The sequence below is a fragment of the Protopterus annectens genome, chromosome 8.part0 (genome assembly GCF_019279795.1).
Source record: "Protopterus annectens isolate FY-2018-M chromosome 8.part0, PAN1.0, whole genome shotgun sequence".
In the NCBI taxonomy this organism is placed as follows: domain Eukaryota; kingdom Metazoa; phylum Chordata; order Ceratodontiformes; family Protopteridae; genus Protopterus; species Protopterus annectens.
The window spans coordinates 140,545,729-140,565,900 of NC_056741.1; the positions used below are offsets into that span (position 1 = coordinate 140,545,729).

Below are 20,172 nucleotides of genomic sequence, written 5' to 3' on the forward strand. Positions count from 1 at the left end.
ATCTTATTACTACCAGGGCGTGGAAGGAGCCGGACACTGTGGAGCCGGTCCCCAAATGTCTCAACAAAATAATCAGCCCCCCCCCCTCGGACAAGGCATGTTGGAGTAAGGGTGCCCCTGTGGATGCTATGGTGGTGGCGGCGGCCACCAAGAAGGAACAAGCACAGGAGAGTTCCTCGGTGCATCCTCCAGATAAGGATTCTCAGATGATGGACCATCTGGGAAAGCAGATGATCTCTTCAGCGACCTTCTCGGTTAGGTCTCTGAATTACATGGCACATGTTATTCGACTCCAGTGGGACCTTATTAAGGAGTACGCTGGATCACCCCCAAAGTCCATGTTGGCTGAGGACAAGCATACGTTCTCATCCCAAATGGCCACTCTCAAGTCAATCACTAACACATTCATGCAGCTCCTCTCCCATGCCACGGAGGGAGCGTCGTCTTACGAAGACAGACCTGGGTCCATCTTTGCAACTTTGCGGAACCCTTTAAGGCGTCCTTCACAAATGGCCCTTATAACGGTTCAATGCTCTTTGGCAAGACTGTCCGCGACACGCTTCTCCAGAACGAGAAAGACGGGAAGACATTGTCTGCTGTTGGGATCCGCTTCTCGGCTCCCCAGAGGTCCTATTCCAGGAACCAAAGGGGACAGAAGAAGATGTGGTTCCAGAAGACTCAACAACCACGTTTCGCTCTGGAGACCTCGTCCTTCAGAGGCTGAGAAGGACAAGGTGGACACCGGCCCAGAGGCAGAGGGGGCCCGAAGAACTTTGGGTCGAGAGAACCTTTCTCGGACCAACCCGCGCAGCAGCCCTGAGGGGTTGCCCGACTACTCTTCTCTGGAGGCAGTTGAGGGGTGCTTCTCGGAACACCTAGCCAAATGGGAGTCCATCACCGCACATTGCTGGGTGTTCCGAATTGTATCCAGGGGATATTCAATCCCCATCTTAACCTCCTCTCCTCGATCAAGAGGAATCAATATGTCCCACCCAGTCAGAGGGATGCAGCAGCTTTAGAAATTCAAGGGCTGCTAAGAAAAAGAGCAATCCAGCCCATCCCCCCAGAGCAGTCTGGATTAGGGTTTTACTCCAGGTTCTTTTTGGTGCCAAAACAGACGGGGGACCTAAGACCCATACTCGACCTATCAACGCTGAACCTGTCAGTACCCAAAGAGAAATTCCGGATGGTCACTATTCAATCCAATCTCCCACTGTTACTGGAGAATGACTGGATGTGCTCAATAGACCTCCAAGATGCATACTACCACATTCTTATGGACAGACAGTCCAGGAGGTTTCTCCGCTTTTGGCTAGGAACCAGTCATTACCAGTTCAGGGTCCTACCCTTTGGTCTCACCACAGCCCCCAGGGTGTTTACCAAGGTCATGGCAGTAGTAGCGGCCCACCTGAGACTTCAGGGCATACAGGTCTTTCCGTACCTGGACGACTAGCTCCTTACCGCCCCCACCAGGCATCAACTTTGCTCAAACAGAGATTACCTGTTACAACTAGCTCACCAACTGGGGATCTCAATCAATCTCAGGAAATCATCTCTGCAACCCACTCAAATTTTGGATTTCATAGGGGCCAGGATAGACACGACACAATCCAGAATTTTCTTGACAACCGAGAGGCTATGCAATCTTTGCCTCCTAATCTTGGACCTTTTACAGTCTCATGTGCCACCTGCCATATTGGTCCTGAGGCCCCTGGAATCCATGGTGGCTGCCATCACTCTATCCCCATTCACCCATCTGAAAATGAGAATCCTTCAATGGACTCTTCAAGTGCAATGGTCTTTTCTTTTTCAACCCCTATCTTCCCCTATTCCTCTCAGCAGGGTGTGCAAGGAGTCGCTTCTCTGGTGGCTTCATTCCAAAGACCTTCGGGAAGGACGTCCTTTCGTCCTACCTCCCCCACAAGTCACGGTGACCACAGACGCATCTCTCCTCAGGTGGGGGGGTATTGCAGGGGCAGATCCATCCAAGGCACGTGGACTCCCACAGAGACCTCACTGCATATCAGTGTACTGAAGATGAGGGCGGTGCTTTTGGCGTTGCAGGCTCTCCATCACCTTCTTCCTCCGAGTATGATTGCAATTCAATCGGACAACATGTCTGTAGTCTGGTACATAAACAAACAGGGGGGAACCAGATCCTATCCTCTTTGCAGGGAGGCCATGAGAGTGTGGGAATGGGAGATCTTCACCAACCGCTTTCTCATAGCAATGCACATTCCGGGTCAGTCAAACATCTTGGCAGACAGGTTGAGTCGAACGATTCTCTCACCTTATGAGTGGTCTCTGAACTCGACAGTCACAAACCAGATATTCCTCGCCTGGGGTCAACCTTGCTGTGATCTCTTCGCTTCGCCTTCAAACACAAAGTGCAGCGAGTTCTTCACACTGATTCACCCACCAGGGGAAGCCCCCAGAGACACTCTAGTTCATGCTTGGCCATCCGGTCTTCTGTATGCTTATCCCCCTCTTCCATTGATAACACAGTTCCTACAGAAAGCTCGTCGGTTGAGGAGCAGAGTTATCCTCATAGCCCCATTCTGGCCTCGCCAGACCTGGTTCCCTTACTTACGGTCTCATCTAGTACATCCTCCCTGGATCCTAGATCCCAGTCCGGATCTGATTTCCCATCCACTGGGGCTCAAGACCCCCGACCTGGGTCATCTCAAGCTCTCAGCTTGGTTGATCCAGTTCCCCTAATGGCTAGGACTCCCGGATTATCCTCCTCTGTCAAGGCCATCTTATTGGCCACGCACAAACATTCCACCAGAAAGATCTACAAGAGTAAATGGAAACGGTTTTCCCTCTGAGCAGAGATGATGAATCTAGAGCCATTCATGGCCCCCGTCCCAGCAGTCCTTGACTTTCTTTCACATATTTTTCAGCAGGGAGCTAATGCGTCCACTATTAAAGTCCAGCTGGCAACTATCTCCCACTATCACATAGATAACAATTCAGGACCTTTGGCTTCATCCAAGATCTGTAAATCGTTCATGAAAGGAGCCTTCTTGTTACGACCCCCGATCAGAGATACAGTGCCTCCATGGGATCTTACCATAGTTTTTCAAGCTTTAACTGGGCCCCCATTTGAACCGGTGGCCACAGTGGAATTAAAGTCTGTATCTTGGAAGACAATCTTCTTGATTGCCATTACTTCCACCAGGAGAATTTCGGAGCTTCACGCTCTGTGCTGTAAACCTCCATATATCATCTTTCATAAGGACAGGGTCTCCCTCAGGACCATTCCCTCCTTCCTGCCCAAAGTATCCTTAGAGGCCAATATCAATCAGTCTATCAATCTACCGGTCTTCTTTCCAAATTTTCAGAATAAAGGAGAGTACAGACTCCATTGTTTAGATGTTCACAGACAACTACGTTTCTATCTAAACAGAACAGCAGATATCAGAAAATCTGATCAACTTTTTGTGTCCTTTGCAAAATGACATTTTGGGAAGCCAGTCACTAAAGTCACATTAGCGAGGTGGATCTCCCAATGTATTCTCCTCGCCTACAAAATTTCTGGTCGTCCTGAGCCCCTACATGTGCGAGCCCACTCTACACGATCTATGGCTACCTCTGCTGCATTTTGGTCAAGGGTCTCGTTAGATGACATTTGTGCAGCAGCAACTTGGGCTTCTTCACACACCTTCATTTCACACTATAAATTGGATCTCATATCCAGAGGACGTGCTTCTTTTGGCTCTGCAGTGCTCCAGAATATCCTTCCATAAGGGCCTCCCAAGTTACTGGTAGCTGGTGACTCTGTCACACAGGTTGTAGACCAAATGAAGTTAACTACTTCAGATAAAGAAGTTATGCACTCACCATAATGTTCCATCTGAGTAGGTAACTTTATTTGTCTGCAACCGACCCTCCCTCCTTCCCCAAGACCTATGGTTTGCTAGTTACAAGCCTGTGTATACCTGGTGCAGTCATCACCATTACAAAGTGATAAGGGTTACTAGGTTATAGAAACTTTCTATTGCCTTCTCTGGCAAACTCGATCTGAGGGTTACAAGGAGGTAGCAGGGTATTATGGGTAAGGGGAGGAGCTTGGAGCTCGGATCTGTAAGCTTGGAAAGCTGCCGGCTTGGATACGAATCGGATCCGATACCCACAGGTTGCAGACAAATGAAGTTACCTACTCAGATGGAACGTTATGGTGAGTACATAACTTCTTTTTTAAGGAGGTTCGATTTTTAGTGGACTGTTAAAACAGATAACGTCATGTCTTGGCACTTGAGAGTAGACTTTTCTTGTGCTTGTTTCTTCTAACTTCTGGATTGTTTCATAAAGGTTTCTGTTTAAAAACAATGTGAAACCACATTATCTAAAGAGATGCACAACTTTTTTTACTTATTAAATGATGCTGTCTTGTCGACAGGAGAAATAATGCATGACCAGAACTGTGATTAGTACTACAAAACCGAACTGAATTGATTTTGATAATGTTTAGATTAACTCTGTTGCTGGTAACATTTAAAAAATAGGACTATCAATTCCATTTAACAGAATGACATTAGTGAATTCTGCAACATATAAATGACAAATATAATATCTTAGTTTGCTACCATACATATCACTGCACCTTGAGAAGTTTCAATTACAACCTCTAATCCTGCAGTTCCTCAGGAAATGTGGATGTTCCAGTCACTGTACCTGACACCATCACTGAGTGGAGAGCTGGGATGTTCTGTATGGGTAACTCTGGTTTTGGACTGGCAAAAACTGTAGGACTGAATGCCTTCAAGCCTTTCTTTGTAGAGCCAATGCTCCCCTACTCTGTTATTCAAGGAGAAGAATTTCCTTTGAAGGTCACCATCTTTAATTACCTCCAACAATGCATTAAGGTAAGTACTAAAACTACTCCTTTACTGTAACTAAACAGCACAGAAGTCAAGTGCAGCACAGTGATGTAAGAACAGATGTCTAGTTTGGAGAGGTTAAGAGGTGTGTAGTACTACTAAAGAGACATATTTTGGATGCACTAATTTTAAGAGACTGGATTACATAATGTGCAATAAATATATTAACATTAAGAACTTAAGAATCTCCTGTAGAAAACTGTATACCTTGCAGCATTGTTGTTTCTGCGTAAATACAGGCTTGCAGATGATGATTTTAAGATTTTCACATTAGATTTACAGTTTTGCTGTTACCTTATTTGTAGTCATGCTGATATACCTTTATTTTACTGTCCTGGGCTGGATCACTTCCCCAGCCAGGTACATCCATCCATACATACATATACACTTACATGCATATATCCTTACATACATACAAACATATATAAATAGTAAACTTTCAGATGTGATTTCAATGATTTTTAAACTTAAAATTGCTTATGTTGCAAAACATAAGAAAATGTCACTTTAACAGTAATTGGAATGTATTGCATATCTTAGTGTTTATTTAAACACGAACTACAATCATACTAAGATATTTGCACAGATGCATGAAGGCTTGGGTGATACAGAAAGTGGCATCTGGAAATAGCAAATAGCAAGGGTCTGTTTTAAGTTTGATTCCATTCTCTTTAGAGAAGTGGAAGGCATGAGATATAGGGATGTGGAGATGTACAATCAAATATTACTGAAGAATTACCACCATATTCCTAAATGCTTTATCCCATGCATTAGTCACTTCAAATTAGCTATGGTATGATTCCAGTTATTCTCACTAGGGATAATATATAATTATCAACCATGGGATAGGTAAGACCAAGCTAACATCAAATGGGGCAGGTTAATTCAAACACCAAAAGGGAAATTGGCTAGGCTTAAAATGGCAGCTAGCCGAGTGCTTACCTACAAACCTGTGAACCTGTAATTAATAACTCATCAGAAAGACAGATCCAGAGATGACTGTTTTCTATTCTGGGAATCACAACAACTACCAGAGGCCGCTAGACACAATCAGTTTTAATTACTTGCATTATCTTTTCTAAGGAATATGTAGCTATTAAGAATTTGTTTTGAAGGGGACTCGGTCTCATTTAAGAGCCTAGTAAGAATTTGCTTTAAGGGTTTTACTGACTCATTTAAGAGACTATGAAAAGGGGAAAGATTATTTCAAATAAAGGAGAGGCATATGAGGTGTGTGTGTGTGTGTGTGTGTGTGTGTGTGTGTGTGTGTGTGTGTGTGTGTGTCTGTGTGTGCGTGTGTGTGTATGTGTGTCTGTGTATATTTATGTACAACAGAAAGAGAGAAAGAGAGGTGAAGAAATGAGAAATAGAGACACAGACTGCCTTAATATGACAACCGTGAACCAAATTAATATATTCATAGCTGATAAAAATCAGATTAAAGGGATAATATTGCATCTAACTTGTACAGAATTGTTAGAAATAAGAAATATAGAGTTGAAAAAGATTACAATGGTAGGGGTGATTGTTACCCACCTACAATTCATCTCAAAATGTCAGGGATCCAAGTATGCAAACAGTAAAGATGCCTTAGTTTTGGTAAAAGCGCATGGACGGACACATGTGAACCACATGAAACATGAACGTCACTGGGTGTAAGGACAGATGGGGTTTATGAATTGGACATTTAAGAGATATTACTACTCTGCATCATAGCAACCATAGATATATGCTGTCCAGCTTGTGTCCATAAATGCAAACAGATAGATTGTGCTATCAGTTGACACATCCCCAAAGTATAAAGTTAACTGACAGACCAAAATATTATTTAAAAGTAAATTAATTGAGAAATGTAAAAACAGAATGAAGAGATGCTATAGTATTTCTTCCCTTGAGCTATTTGGCTAGGATGCATGTACCAGAGATGTAGGCAAAGAGGAACTTATGTCTTCAAGGACATTAAGAAAGGTTACAGCTGATTGTTTATATATAGGAACAATATAGAAGAAATGACAACAGTTTACTCTACCTGTTGATTCAAGCCTAGGAAAACAGATAAGTGCAGGCACCATGATGTAATATTTATATCCAGATCTTTCCATATATCCATATGTCTATAAATCCAAATGATTACATTTCTATCTAAATATGTACCTATATATACATATATATTTCTATCTTTCAGGTAGGGGAATATGCCCTTTCCAGGAGACTGTGAGATGTTAGAGTTAGCAGATATAATTAGCAGGGGGTGGGGATATAGAGGAGGGCTTGCCCTCCTGCAAAGACAGTGGCTTTTTATTTTGAAAACAGACCTTAGAGCATGTGCAGTAGCCTGTCAACTTTTATTTGTAGACATTTCAGATGTTGACATTTCATCCACTCAGTGTAGAATACAATATGTATATATATATATATATATATATATATATATATATATATATATATATATATATATGTGTGTGTTTATGTATATCTATATCGATATATACATATATATATATATATATATATATATATATATACACATTTCACTGAAACTCAAATGACTGAACACAAATCACTGAAACACATTTCACTGAAAGTTATATATCACCTAAAACTGCACACTAATTTGACTTTCAGTGAAATGTGCATACAGTGAAATGTCCTAGACCCATATATATACACATATATATATATATATATATATATATATATATATATATATATATATATATATATATATATATATATTGATTTATCAAAATGCACAACTCAGGTGATCAGTGCCAGCATTAACATAAAGAAAACCTGACAAAATAAAAAAAAAAAGATCAAAAGACCTCTACCACACATTCACACATAGTTTTTCTGAACAGTAGTAGTGTTATAGAAAGAGTTTTCTAAAGATAAGGTGCAGGATTAGCCCTAACCTTGTACCTTACCATTAGTAAAAGCCTTTCCCTAACACTACCACTGTGCAAGGCACTCAGACATGAATGTACATGCACACACACACACAAACACACACACATGTAAAACACATACTTAGCCCTTAATTTAACTTTAACCCACATACAATTTCCCAACACTCCTATTGCTAATGCCAGAATCTTCAGCATGTTATATATTTGTATTCCAAACCCAAACTTACATTACACGCATTCACTTCATGTTTCATTCGTTCAATATCTTCAAAGTTCAATGAATGGGGCATTCAATGACATTTCAGCATCATTCACAGTTCAACAGAGTTTATGACACACACACTCACATATATATATATATATATATATATATATATATATATATATGTATATATATATATATCTATGTATATTAAACAATATTTATGTATATATATGTGTGTGTGTGTGTGTTGTGTGTGCATGCATGCTCATGTGTGCTCATGTGTGTGTAAGTCAGATGTTCTGTTTCCATGTTTTACTGTGTTGTGCATTTTTATTATTTGCACAAAATTATTTCCAATGTTATCCTCCTTTACTCTATCTTCTAAGTCCGCTCCATAAATGAATATTGCCTAGGAGAGCCAAACTAATCAGTAAAGTATAATAAATATGTAAGTAATTTCCTAGACAAGGCCAGCAGCACATAGTAAAGGCAAATGTTTCATCAGTTATAATGTAATTTACACCTAAATAAGAGTATAAGGAGTGATCACACCATCTTCTTACCACTTATTCACAAACAGTTTATGGGTCTATATCAGAAGAGCAAAGCGACAAAAGAGCGAATGCTCTTCCGTCGATCATAAAACCCGAAGTCTGAAAACAGCGAAGTTACGAAACAGCAATTTTTTTCCCAGGGAAAAGGGGCCATTCTCGGGACTTTGCTATTTTCTCCACTGTGGTGCGATCTCAGAGTTGGTATATTTAAGTAGGGGGGATGTGGGGGGCAAAGCACCCCACTACATTTTGTCTTTATACATTTTTTTTTTTGGAACAGCAATTTTTTTCCCTGGGAAAAAATTGGTGTTCTGTAACTTCTCTGATTTTAGACTTCAGGTTTTAAGTGTCGACAAAAGAGCATTCTCTATTTCATTTTGTTCTTCTAATATAGATCCACAGTTTACATATTACTCACAAGAATTTGCAAGAATTTACTTTAAAAAGCTAAAAATCCCAAAAGGGAGTGAACATAGCATAACAGTCAATAAAGTATATGATTTTTGTACATAATGATAAAGCATGTCCGCTTTATACTTCTCAGGTTCAGGTAACTCTGGAAAATTCTGAAGATTTCAAAACTTTAGACTGTGAAAGATGTGAATATTCCAGCTGCATCTGTGGTGGTAAAACCAAAACATTCTTCTGGAGTATAATCCCAGTATCCATTGGTAAGTATTGTTTTTTACTCTGTAACCTAAACTCTAATATGGTGAATATGTATAGCTAGTAAGTCATACTCCATCCAGTTATATGTTTAGGCTAATTTAGGAGTACATGTTGCATTTGTTTTAGAAAAGAAAAAACAATGATAATGCAGTCTAAGAAATAAGCCAATACTGGAATGAAGAAATATGGGTGACTACAAGTAGGGGTATAGAAACTAGACAATGGGAAGCTGGAATTTACTGGACAAAATTAGCAAATGGAACAAATAAATATAGAGGGATATGTAATAAAGTGGGATAAAGCCAAGTGGAAGTTTGGAATGCAGGTTAAAGACTGTCCTCCCTACCAGGGATTGTTAACAGAGTATAGGAAAAGAGAAAGGGATATGGCAGAGTTAAGTGAAAGACACTGGTTGAGTTTAAAAAGATTGGAAAGAGAGACTGGAAAGGCAATTTATAAAGGAACAGCGAGAATATTTCTGCATAGCTCCCAAGTATGCAACAAAGTCCAGATGTCATGATGTGTGTGCACAGGTATTTTTATACCCCAAGCAGACTTCAGAGAAAATTTTCTCTGGTAAATAGTGATTGCTGTAGTAATTGGGAATATGTTTTTTGAGAATGTAATGAGTTGGCAACCCATACAGGGTACTTTGTCAGAAGTGCTGCGTGATCAAATAATTATAACTAAGGAAATTATTCATCTGATGTCAATCTTCAATTAATCATTGGCTATAGGTTCAGTTCTGTATCTCAGAACCAACCTGGCCATTATTCCAGCTCCCACCCTCCAAAAACTCTCGAGCTTCTCTACCCATAATGCTCCTCACAGGATTACCTCAGATCTTGTTTGCCACTTTTAGTACCAGACGCATCTATCCTATCAGCTCTCGAGCAAGCTAAAACTTCAAATTGTAAGTGAATTTTTCTTAAAACTCCTTGCTAGTGTCCTTTTTCATTTACTCAGCTCCTCAATTACCTCCTTCCTTTTTCTTAACATGAGCAGTGTTTCCTTTTCATACCATCCCTGGTATTTCTCCTTCTTTTGATTTACTGTTAAGGTAATTTCTTTGTACCATCATTGGTACCCTTCTACACTTTCTTCCTTGTCTTTCTCCATTATCATTAGGTAAACCTTTCGTACCATTGTTGGTAAGATTTTTTTCTCTCTGATTAAAAAAAAAAAATTAAAACTTAAACTTTAAACTTCTTTTACCACAATTCTTTCTGTGTGTGTTTTGCTTCCTTGCAATGGCTGATAAACCTCGAGGTACTTCTGGCTTCAAGAGATGCCAGAAGTGCAATTGCAAGCTACCTAACTCTGCCGGGCACTCTTTATGTGTCTGCTGTTTGAGCCCAGTGCACCTTCAAGAAGACTGTGCCATCTGTCATGACTTCAGTCACTGGGCCCTCATAGAGAGTAAAAGCAAGCTTATTCTTAAAGGCCTTATTAAATCCAGCTTCATCAAGGCCATATCTGGTTCTGCCAAACTGAAAATGGATGTTAGCTCCATATCTTCGTCTTCATGCAAGTATGAATGATCTAAGAAAAGGAGCAGCTCAGTGCCAACAGTATCATTGACACCACCAATAAAAATGGTTAAGACTTCCCCGGTTCCCAAAGTTTCAGCAGAAATGAATGGGAAACTGACTCCACCATTGGTGTTGTTGGTCATACCTCTGCAACACCAGTTTCGGCACCCACTACTGTTTTGGACCAAACAACCTCAGAACCTTCTATTTCCTCTATTCCAATAACTTTATAACAGAAGGAATTCTCATTTAAAGACAGGCCACATACAAAGTATTCACCATCAGTAGACCCTTTTGCAGACCGACTTCCAAGCTCTTTCTTGGAGAAACCTTAGTCCCCGTCGGTCTCTTTGGTCATTCCACCAAGAACCTCACAGAGTCCAATATTTTGAGATTGGTGAATCAGCTCCTGGCAGTGAGGGGATTAACCACTTCCACAGTTCCTAGCCTGTCTGATTCTGGAGCTTTACCTATCTCTACACCAGTTATTGTTCCTCCTTTGACTCCAACTGCTCCATCAGAGTTCCTGGGGCAGACAGTTCTGGTTTCAACTGTTTCATTGTTAGACTCAGTGCTTGTCAGAGCTACTTCTCCAGCACTAATAATTGTCTTAAGCTCTTCTGTTAGAACCAGAAACCTCCTGGGGTCACAGCTTTGCTGCTGGTGCCCGGAAGCATGGTTCCACTCTGGTATTGTCAGTTCAGTCCATGCTCCTCTGGGCTTTGGCATATGTTAGCTAGACACTAGCTTCAGCTTCAGAGGGGGTGTCCTTAGTGCGGGATGGGACCATGGTTCTGAAGGAGTCTATTTCAGTTCCGTGCTCCCATTCTGCTACGGGGGGGGGGTGCACCTTCCAGGCCAAGGAGAAGACACACCTGGATGTGAATTTGTGGAGCCATTCAAGTCTTCTTTCGTCAACACTCCATTTGATGGAACATCCCTTTTTGGCCCCAAAGGTAAAGAGACCCTTGCCAGATTGAGATGGATGGAAAGACCCTTTCTGCCATGGGTGTATGCTTTTCCACTCCTCAACTGTCTTATTCCAGGAACCAGAGAAGTGGAATGCTATGGTTCAAAAATGCCAAGGACCGTTCCATGACTCACATGGCAACAATCCCCGGGCAGAGGGGGGAGTTACAATGGAAGATGCCATGCTTTAGGCAGAGGTGGCCCGCAAAATCAGGGTTCCAGGGATTCTTTCCCTTGTAACTCCTATCATCGCTCCTGACAGGAGGCCTGATTGCTGTCCTCTGGAGGCAGTTGGGGAACAATTATCCCTGCACCTACCTGCCTGGCTAAGTATAACAATGGACAATTGGATGCAGAGGATTATAACCAGAGGTTACAACATCCCATTTTCAGAAAAACCCAGACAGTTGAAAAGAATCCTAGACATTCCACCCAGTCACAGGGATACAGCAGTCTTAGAAATTCAAAAACTGCTCAACAAAAGACTCATTCAAGCAGTCCCACCAGACCAGATAGGATCCGGAGTTTACTCAGTATTCTTTTTAGTGCCAAAGAAAACAGGGGACTGGAGACCAATTCTGGATCTCAATCTGTTGAACAAGTAGTTGAAAAAAACAAATTCCAGATGGTTATGGTTCCGTATATACTTCTGTTTTTAGGAAAAGATGCTTGGATGTGCTCAATAGATCTTCAGAATGTGTATTATCACATAAAAATGGACAAGCACTCCAGAACATTCTTGCACTTCCAGCTCGGAGCCAGTCATTATCTGTTCAGAGTCCTGCTCTTTGGTCTCATCACCGCCCCCAGGGTGTTTGCCAAATGCATGGCAGTGGTAGCAGCTCACTTCAGACTGTAAGGATTACATGTGTTTCCATACTTAGAGGACTGGCTCATTACTGTTCCCACCAGGCATCTACTGTTACAGGCAAGAAATTACTTTCTTCAAACTTGTTCCTCACAAGTGATCACTATAAACTATGAAAAATTTGATCTAGAGCCAACACAACAGTTAGTTCACTTCATAGGAGTGATGCTAAACACAAACACCGGTATCTCGTCTCTTCCTCCAGAAAGACTTCAAAGTATAAAATCGCAAGTCAGTCAGGTTATTCATAGCAAAAAGGTGACTGCAAGACTGTTGTTACAAATTCTAAGATCAGTGTCAGCCTCCATTACTTTAGTTCCCCTTGTGAGATATCACATGAGGATTCTTCAGTGGCTCTTGGCATCCAATGGTCCTTACTGAATCCACCAATGTCCCATCTGGTAATGATCATCAATTTATGCCAGAAAGACCTTAGTTTGTGGCTTCACTCCAACAAAATTTTGTCAGGCAGATCCTTTGTCCCTCCTCAACCCCAAGCCATAGTGAGATGGATGCATCCCAGATAGGGTGGGTGGAAATTATCTGGGAAAGACAATCCAAGGCACTTGGTTCCAGCTAGAGGCCAATTTGCACATATATGTTCCCGAGATGAGGGCAGTGCAGTTAGCATTGTGAGCATTCCAAGAAACCCTCCCCTTGAGAATGATTGTGACTTAAACAGACAACATGTCAGTAGTCTGGTACATCAGCAAGCAAGGGGAAACCAGATCTTACCCTCTTTGTCGAGAAGAACTCAGAGTATGGCAATGAAAGATTTCATCTGACTGATTTCTAATTGCAACACATATTCCAGGGAACTGCAACGTGATTGCAGACAAATTGAGCAGGAGCATCCTAATGCCTCACAAGTGGTCTCTCAATGATTTGGTGGCAAAAAAGATATTCCACCAATGGGGCCAGTCCTGCTGCAGTCTCTTTGCTTCCCCCTGAACAACAAGTGCAGCGCTATTTTGCCCTGATCCCCCCAGGGGAGTTAGTGAGAGATGCTCTCCTTCACAACTGGCTCCCCCGGTATATTGTATACCTTTCCCCCAGTTCTTCACATATCCCAGTGTCTAAAGAAAACCAACATGTCAGAGAATCAGATAATTCTCATTGCCCCATTCTGGCCTTGACAGATATGATTTCTCTTACTTTGGCCTCATCTAATTCAGAAGTCTTGGATGCTGGACCCATCTGGACAGACTAGTTCATCTGAATCTTCAAAATATCAAGCTCACTGCATGGGTTCTCCAGTTCCAGTGATTGCCAGGCATTCTGCTCTCACTTTCCCAGTTCACCTAATTGTTCTAGCCTCCCACAAACCTTCAACTAGACGTTTGTACTTCAGTAAGTGGAAAATATTTTAAAATGGGTTAGAGAAAGTAACCTTCAGTTCATATTTAGCACCAGTTGATAGGGTCCTGGAGTTTTTAGCATTACTTTTTGAAGCAAAAGCATCTTCCTTGATTATACAAGTGCATCTAGCTTCAATTTCAAACTTTATAATGGTGTAAATGAGACAATGCTAATGTCCCACAAACTTTGTAAAACTTTTCTGAAAGCAGCTTTAGTGCTCAGACTTCCATACAAATACTCTTCTGCACCTTAGGACTTGAATCTCATGCTTCAGTCTGTAATTAATTTCCCATTTGAAGCATCCACAAATTGCGATTTGAAGTGTTTATCCTGGAAAACCTCATTTTTGATTGCTATTACTTCTGCCAGGAGGATATCTGAGCTACAGGCCTTATCTTGCAAATCTCCTTACCTAATTTTCCATAAAGACAGGGTCTCTTTGCAAACAAATCCTTCTTTCCTACCAAATATAGTGTCTGAAACCAATACCAACCAGACTATGCAACTTCCCGTTTTCTTCCTCAACTTCTCAAACAAGGGTAAATATTGTCTGCATTTACTAGATGTGCATAGACAATTGCATGTTTACCTTTACAGAACAAAGGAAATCAGAAAATCACATCAGTTGTTTGTTTCTTTCTCTTCTGCTACTATAGGCAAACCAGTTTCTACTTTTACTCTGGCTAAATGGCTTAAGGACTGTATAACTTTTGTTTATAGCAAAAGGAAAATACAACTACCAGGACCTGTCAAAGCACATTCAACGAGGACAGTAGCTGCTTCTGCAGTCTTTCCTTCCAGAGCTTCTATAGACAATATATGTGCAGCAGATACCTGGGCATCCCTGCATACCTTTGTTACTCATTACAAGCTGGATCTGGTCTCTAGGGGCCGAGCATCATTTGGCTCGATGGTGCTCAGGAATATTCTTCCGTGAGACCTACAAAGATTTAGGTAGCTGGGGACGCAGTCAAGGATTAAGTGAGTATTGACAACATCAGATAAAGAAGTTATGTCTTACCATAATGTTCCGCCTGTGTTGTTGATCTCCTCTTTTCCTGGACATCCCCACCCTCCTTCCTGCTCCCCTTCAGTTTCTTGATGGAACGGATCTTTCCCAAAAGATTGGCTTTTCCTGTTTAGGAATACAGATGTGGTCTCTGGTCTGTTATTTTCTGTCTGTCACTATTTTATGTAAACTTGATCTAAGGTAATCCTCTGAGGAGCATTAAGGGTAGAGCTAAGTTCGAGAGTTTTTGGCGGGCATGATCTGAAATAATGGCCGAGTTGGTTCCGACATACGGAACCGAACCCACAGTCAAGGATAAGTGAAGACTGACAACACAGTGGAATGTTTTTTGAACCATGATATGAGATTTGAATTGACTAGACATTGTAAGGGCTTGCTATGATTAATGCTGTTGGCTGCCAAAAAGCAAATGGAAATCAAAATCTAAATCAACCATGAATTAATTATTGGATACTGTAAAGGTGATAAAGGAATTGGAGGTGGAATCTTTTGAAAGTGGAAGGAGCAAATTACACAGAATAAGTGTAGTACGACCTAAGAGACAGCCATGGAGCATGGATATATTTGGGAAGCAAAAGCTTTATTCCTCCAGATTAATAACCAAAGGATTTACATGTTGCGTCTGTGACACATTGTAAGTTAGCAAGTCTGCTAAACTGCATCTGACTTTTATTTTTCTTGGCTTCTTTGTTAAAGGTTCATTTGGCATTGCATCATACAATAGAACTGAGTGTACCATTAAGTAAACAGAGTTCATTAAATTACATTTTGTAGCAGCCCATTGGTTAAAGCAGCACTTGACAAAGACAAAAGCATCACGTATGCTGTGGGGGCCTTCACCACCTCAAAAGTGCCTCATCTTGGTGAAAATAGAATTAATGTGCATTTCTGTACAGCAGGCTGGAATAATTTACAGTAACCACTTTTTATATCAATCAGATGATTAAGGTTTACACAGTCAAGGGGCTGTAACTTATGAATATGTACATTTGTGGATTACAGTGATTGCAGTTCAAATGGTCTTAACTCAGGAAGATGAATCCAAAAAAAAAATGTGTGCATTTATGTTTGGTCCTTTCAAACAGTGTTAGAGGACTCTTAGTCTGAAAACTGCCCAGGGCCTGAGGGACTCAATGTACCACTGCTTGTAAATCATGACTTAGAGGTTCGATCAGTACACCACCTGATCTACTGATGTTTGCAGAATGGCTACAGGAATTCAGACAGTGTACAAAATCAAACACTGAAGTTCAAATTTCAACAACAATGTATGAAAATAACTGCAACAACCAGATCCAAACCAAATTCAGGAACGCACAGAAAAAAGCGCACAAATTATAAAATAAAATATTTATTCTATAATAACAAATTATAGCGCCTCGGTGTCACCACCTTCATAGAATATCAGTTCATTTCTAAAACACACTTTTATATCCTTAAGTTTCTTTAGCACCAATTAATTAACTAATTAAGTAATGAAATACATCAAATACTTAAAATAAACATTTCCAGTTGAGTTCATTGTTTAGTCATTTAGGGACCATTGTATTATACTTCAAAATATAAATACATTCTTTATATAATAATTTTTGTTTCATCACTTCTTCATTATCCCACATACAATCAATCTGTTCTAAAATAGTACATTTTAAAAGATTAACATTACCTTGATGATGGGTTTTAAAATGCAAGGAAATCATTTTGTCTTCCCTCTGATGTTTAACATCTCTCAAATGTTCCATAAATCTAATGCGAAACATCCGTTTTGTTTCGCCTATATAAAATAACTTACAAGGGCAAAACAAAGCATATATAACATCTTTACTTTCACATGAATATGTGCCTCTAACATCAAATTTACAATCATTAATACATTCAACCTTCTCAACAATATGTGTGCAAATTTTACACCTCCCGCATTTCACTGTGCCACTACTATTCAGTGGTCTAGCGGGATTAGGAGTTGGCATACTAAAATCTCTGTGAACCAACATATTTCTTCAACTTTTCCCATTAGTAAATGAGAAGAAAGGACAGAAAGGTTGGTTAGGTAAGATGGTGGATAAACATTCATCTTGCATTAAAAACTTTCAACTGTGTTTAATTAATTTATTATTATTGTAAACACATTCTCCTGTATAGCCCCTTCGTTTCTCACTTATTCTACTTACATCCCCCAAAACTTTATCAACTGCCATGCCTACATTCACTGGATTGTATCCCCTTTGTAAAAACATGTTAGTTGTTGTTCTTATGTAGATCATTTTTGTCTGAACAAATTCTGGACAACCTCAAAAATTCTCCATACGGCAGAGCTTTAATAACATGGGGAGCGTGGCAGCTAGAAGCATGTAAATACTGTCCACCATCTATAAACTTCCTATGTATTCTGCTCACCACTTCTCCAGTTGTTTTACCTTCCAAAATCATATTTAAATATACTACTTTATTGCCTTGTTGTAATCCATCAAAGTTTAATTCATATGGGTTTTTATGCAACTGAGATATAAAATCTTCAATTTCATTGGAACCACCTTCACAAATAAAAATTAAATTGTCAATAAACCTATAATATGATTTCACATACCTCTTCACAAACTGTTGTTGATATAAAAATGCATCTTCAAAAAATGACATAAAATATTGGCATACATGGGAGCAAATGGTGCTCCCATGGCCATGCCTTGTTTTTGCCTGTATGACTGTTTATTAAAACAAAAATAATTATTTTTTAGACAAAATTCTACTAATTCAGTAACAAAGCTGTCTCCCAAAACATGAATGATAGCTTTTAAGCCATCTATATGTTTGATTGAAGTATACAAGCTTTTAACATCAATTACTAACCAATAGTTATTCTCTTTCCATTTAATTGTAGAAATTTTTTCCAAAAAATAAAAACTATCTTGAATATATGCTAAAGCCTTTTGTGCATGGGGTAATAACAACTTGTGTAAAATCAAACCCATGTTATGTAAAAAATATTTACAAGCCGAAATAATGGGCCTTCCAGGAGGGTTATACATATCCTTATGTATTTTTGGTAGACAAAAAAATGTAGCCATTTCACATTGCTTGTTGGATAGTTTATCTTTGAGATCATTATCTGTAAAATACCCTAATCTGATGCCCTTGTTTATCAATTTCTCATATTCTTTTAAAGATCAGTCATACTTTTTATGTTACTTATTTCATATACATCCGTATTATCAAGGTGTTCCATACACATATTTAAATATTGAACTATATTCATTATAACAATTTTGTGGTGGTGCTGCAGTAGCATTGTCACCTCACAGTAAGATGTTGCCCTGTTCGATTATCAGCTAAAGCATCTTCTGTGTGGAGACATGCGTGAATGGGCGTACCTTCGTTGAAGGTTGTGCGTCAGGGCTGGCAACTCGGTACGTAAAAGTCTACTACCAATCATTAGCGAACCGGAGTTCCGCTGTAGCGAACCCTAACTGGGAAAAGCTGAAAGATACATTACCTTTGTCTGCTGGTTTTATTATTAAATTAGCATTCATTTTTAATTCTTTCAAAGAACACCATTCTTTAAGTGTTAAATTGTACTTAATGGTAGACTTAATTTTCATGACTTCCTTACATATATTTTCCCCTTCAAAATTAACCATAGAACTAAAGTGTGCTATCTGTTCATTCTCAAATGGTGGAATAAATTTCTTTTTCACTGGAACTTCAGAGGTATCAATGTTACAATATGCATTCGCATTTGCGTGCTCAAACATTTCTTCACAACATGAATGAAAACTTTCATCTGATTCTTCATGAATTATGTCCCCAACATTCCTATGAACATCCTTAGAAAAAACATATCTCAAATGTAATTTTCTTACAAATCTAAAAATTTCCTGTTTAACTACATGTGCCCTAGGAATGACAGTAGGAATAAATTTAAAACCCAAATTTAAAACTTCGTACTGTTCGTATTTAAATCATATTTAGATAAATTAACAACTGTGTTATTTGTTTTTCTAACACCAACAACATTATTTTTTAAACTTCTTACTATCGTAATGTCCGTCATTGTGCTGTCCGTTTCCAAAACCCCTTCTCTGTTGGGTCGCATAATTATTCCTCCCTCTTTTCTGCCTTTGTTGTCATTGATTGTATTCTCCATTACCTTGAAAATGCTGACGAAAATTTTCAGGTTACTGAGCTGGCGGTAAGTGAGGGAATTCTTCGTCTCTGCTCCCTTCACTTCCAGATACATTAGTTCCTTCTGAAGAAACAAAAGACACTGAAGCCCTTCTTTTAAAACTTCTGTTATATGAAATTCAAATGCTGATAGGCATAATAATATCAGGATGATCTAAAGATAAAAAGAACTTTGCTTTCAGTTCAGATGTATCATAGATGTCATGATAACATCAGTACTACACAAAGTCAGTTCTTTAAATTGTGACAGTAAAATGCAAAGAATGAGCATAAAACATCATGTTTCGCTCTGGTTGTCTCATCAGATTGAGATGATGGTGAGAAATAGTCAAATATGCAATATGTCTCATAAAAATAATGTGAATAAAGAAATGCTTCCACATGAAACTGTAGACACACCATATAGTAAACTATGACTTGTTTCATTTGAAGAGCTGCCATTATGTTATCTTTTCTGACTACTGCTCAGAAGGAACCTGAAGTAATACAAAGGAAGCACACATTATCAAATTCAGTCATTATGCTTTTCTTTTCAGTATCTTGAGACGCAAGATTGCAGATACCTTTAAGTTTGACAGTGGTCCTCAATGTATAAGTCAAGAATTTTAAACTTTATAGAAGAATGCAAGTTCAACCATATGATAAGCAACCTGGAATAATGACAGTGTAATCAGCAAGGGAAAGAGTTATACAGACAGTTAAAATTTTATGAAAACTTACGCTGCTGAATGAAAGTAATACGGCTAATTTCCTTTCCTGAATACAGAAATACAGCACTATATACAACCTTATAGGTTTTCACCTTCACATTGATGGGAGAAGAATGAAGTCAGTGCTACCAGTTACTTCAGTGTTATTGGAACCTGGGGAGGAAGTACCCAATGCCAAAGCATTCTGCAAAAGAGTCCACAAACCCAAAAGTCGTACTGTGACTAGCCAGAGAATTGTCCTCATTTCATCCAATAGAAATAGAGTGAGGGTAACATCCAAATTATACTCATAGCAGTAAGAAACT

At 39.6% G+C, this 20,172-nt stretch overlaps 1 protein-coding gene across 1 annotated transcript in view; it reads left to right on the forward strand.

The window, feature by feature from the left end:
* The first annotated feature begins 9,047 nt into the window (after positions 1-9,047).
* The window catches only part of LOC122808163 (alpha-1-macroglobulin-like), a 404,161-nt gene continuing 393,036 nt past the window's right edge, over positions 9,048-20,172 (forward strand). The window contains exon 1 of the mRNA XM_044079136.1: positions 9,048-9,222. Coding sequence (XP_043935071.1) covers positions 9,048-9,222 — 175 coding nt within the window. The remainder of the gene's footprint in view (positions 9,223-20,172) is intronic.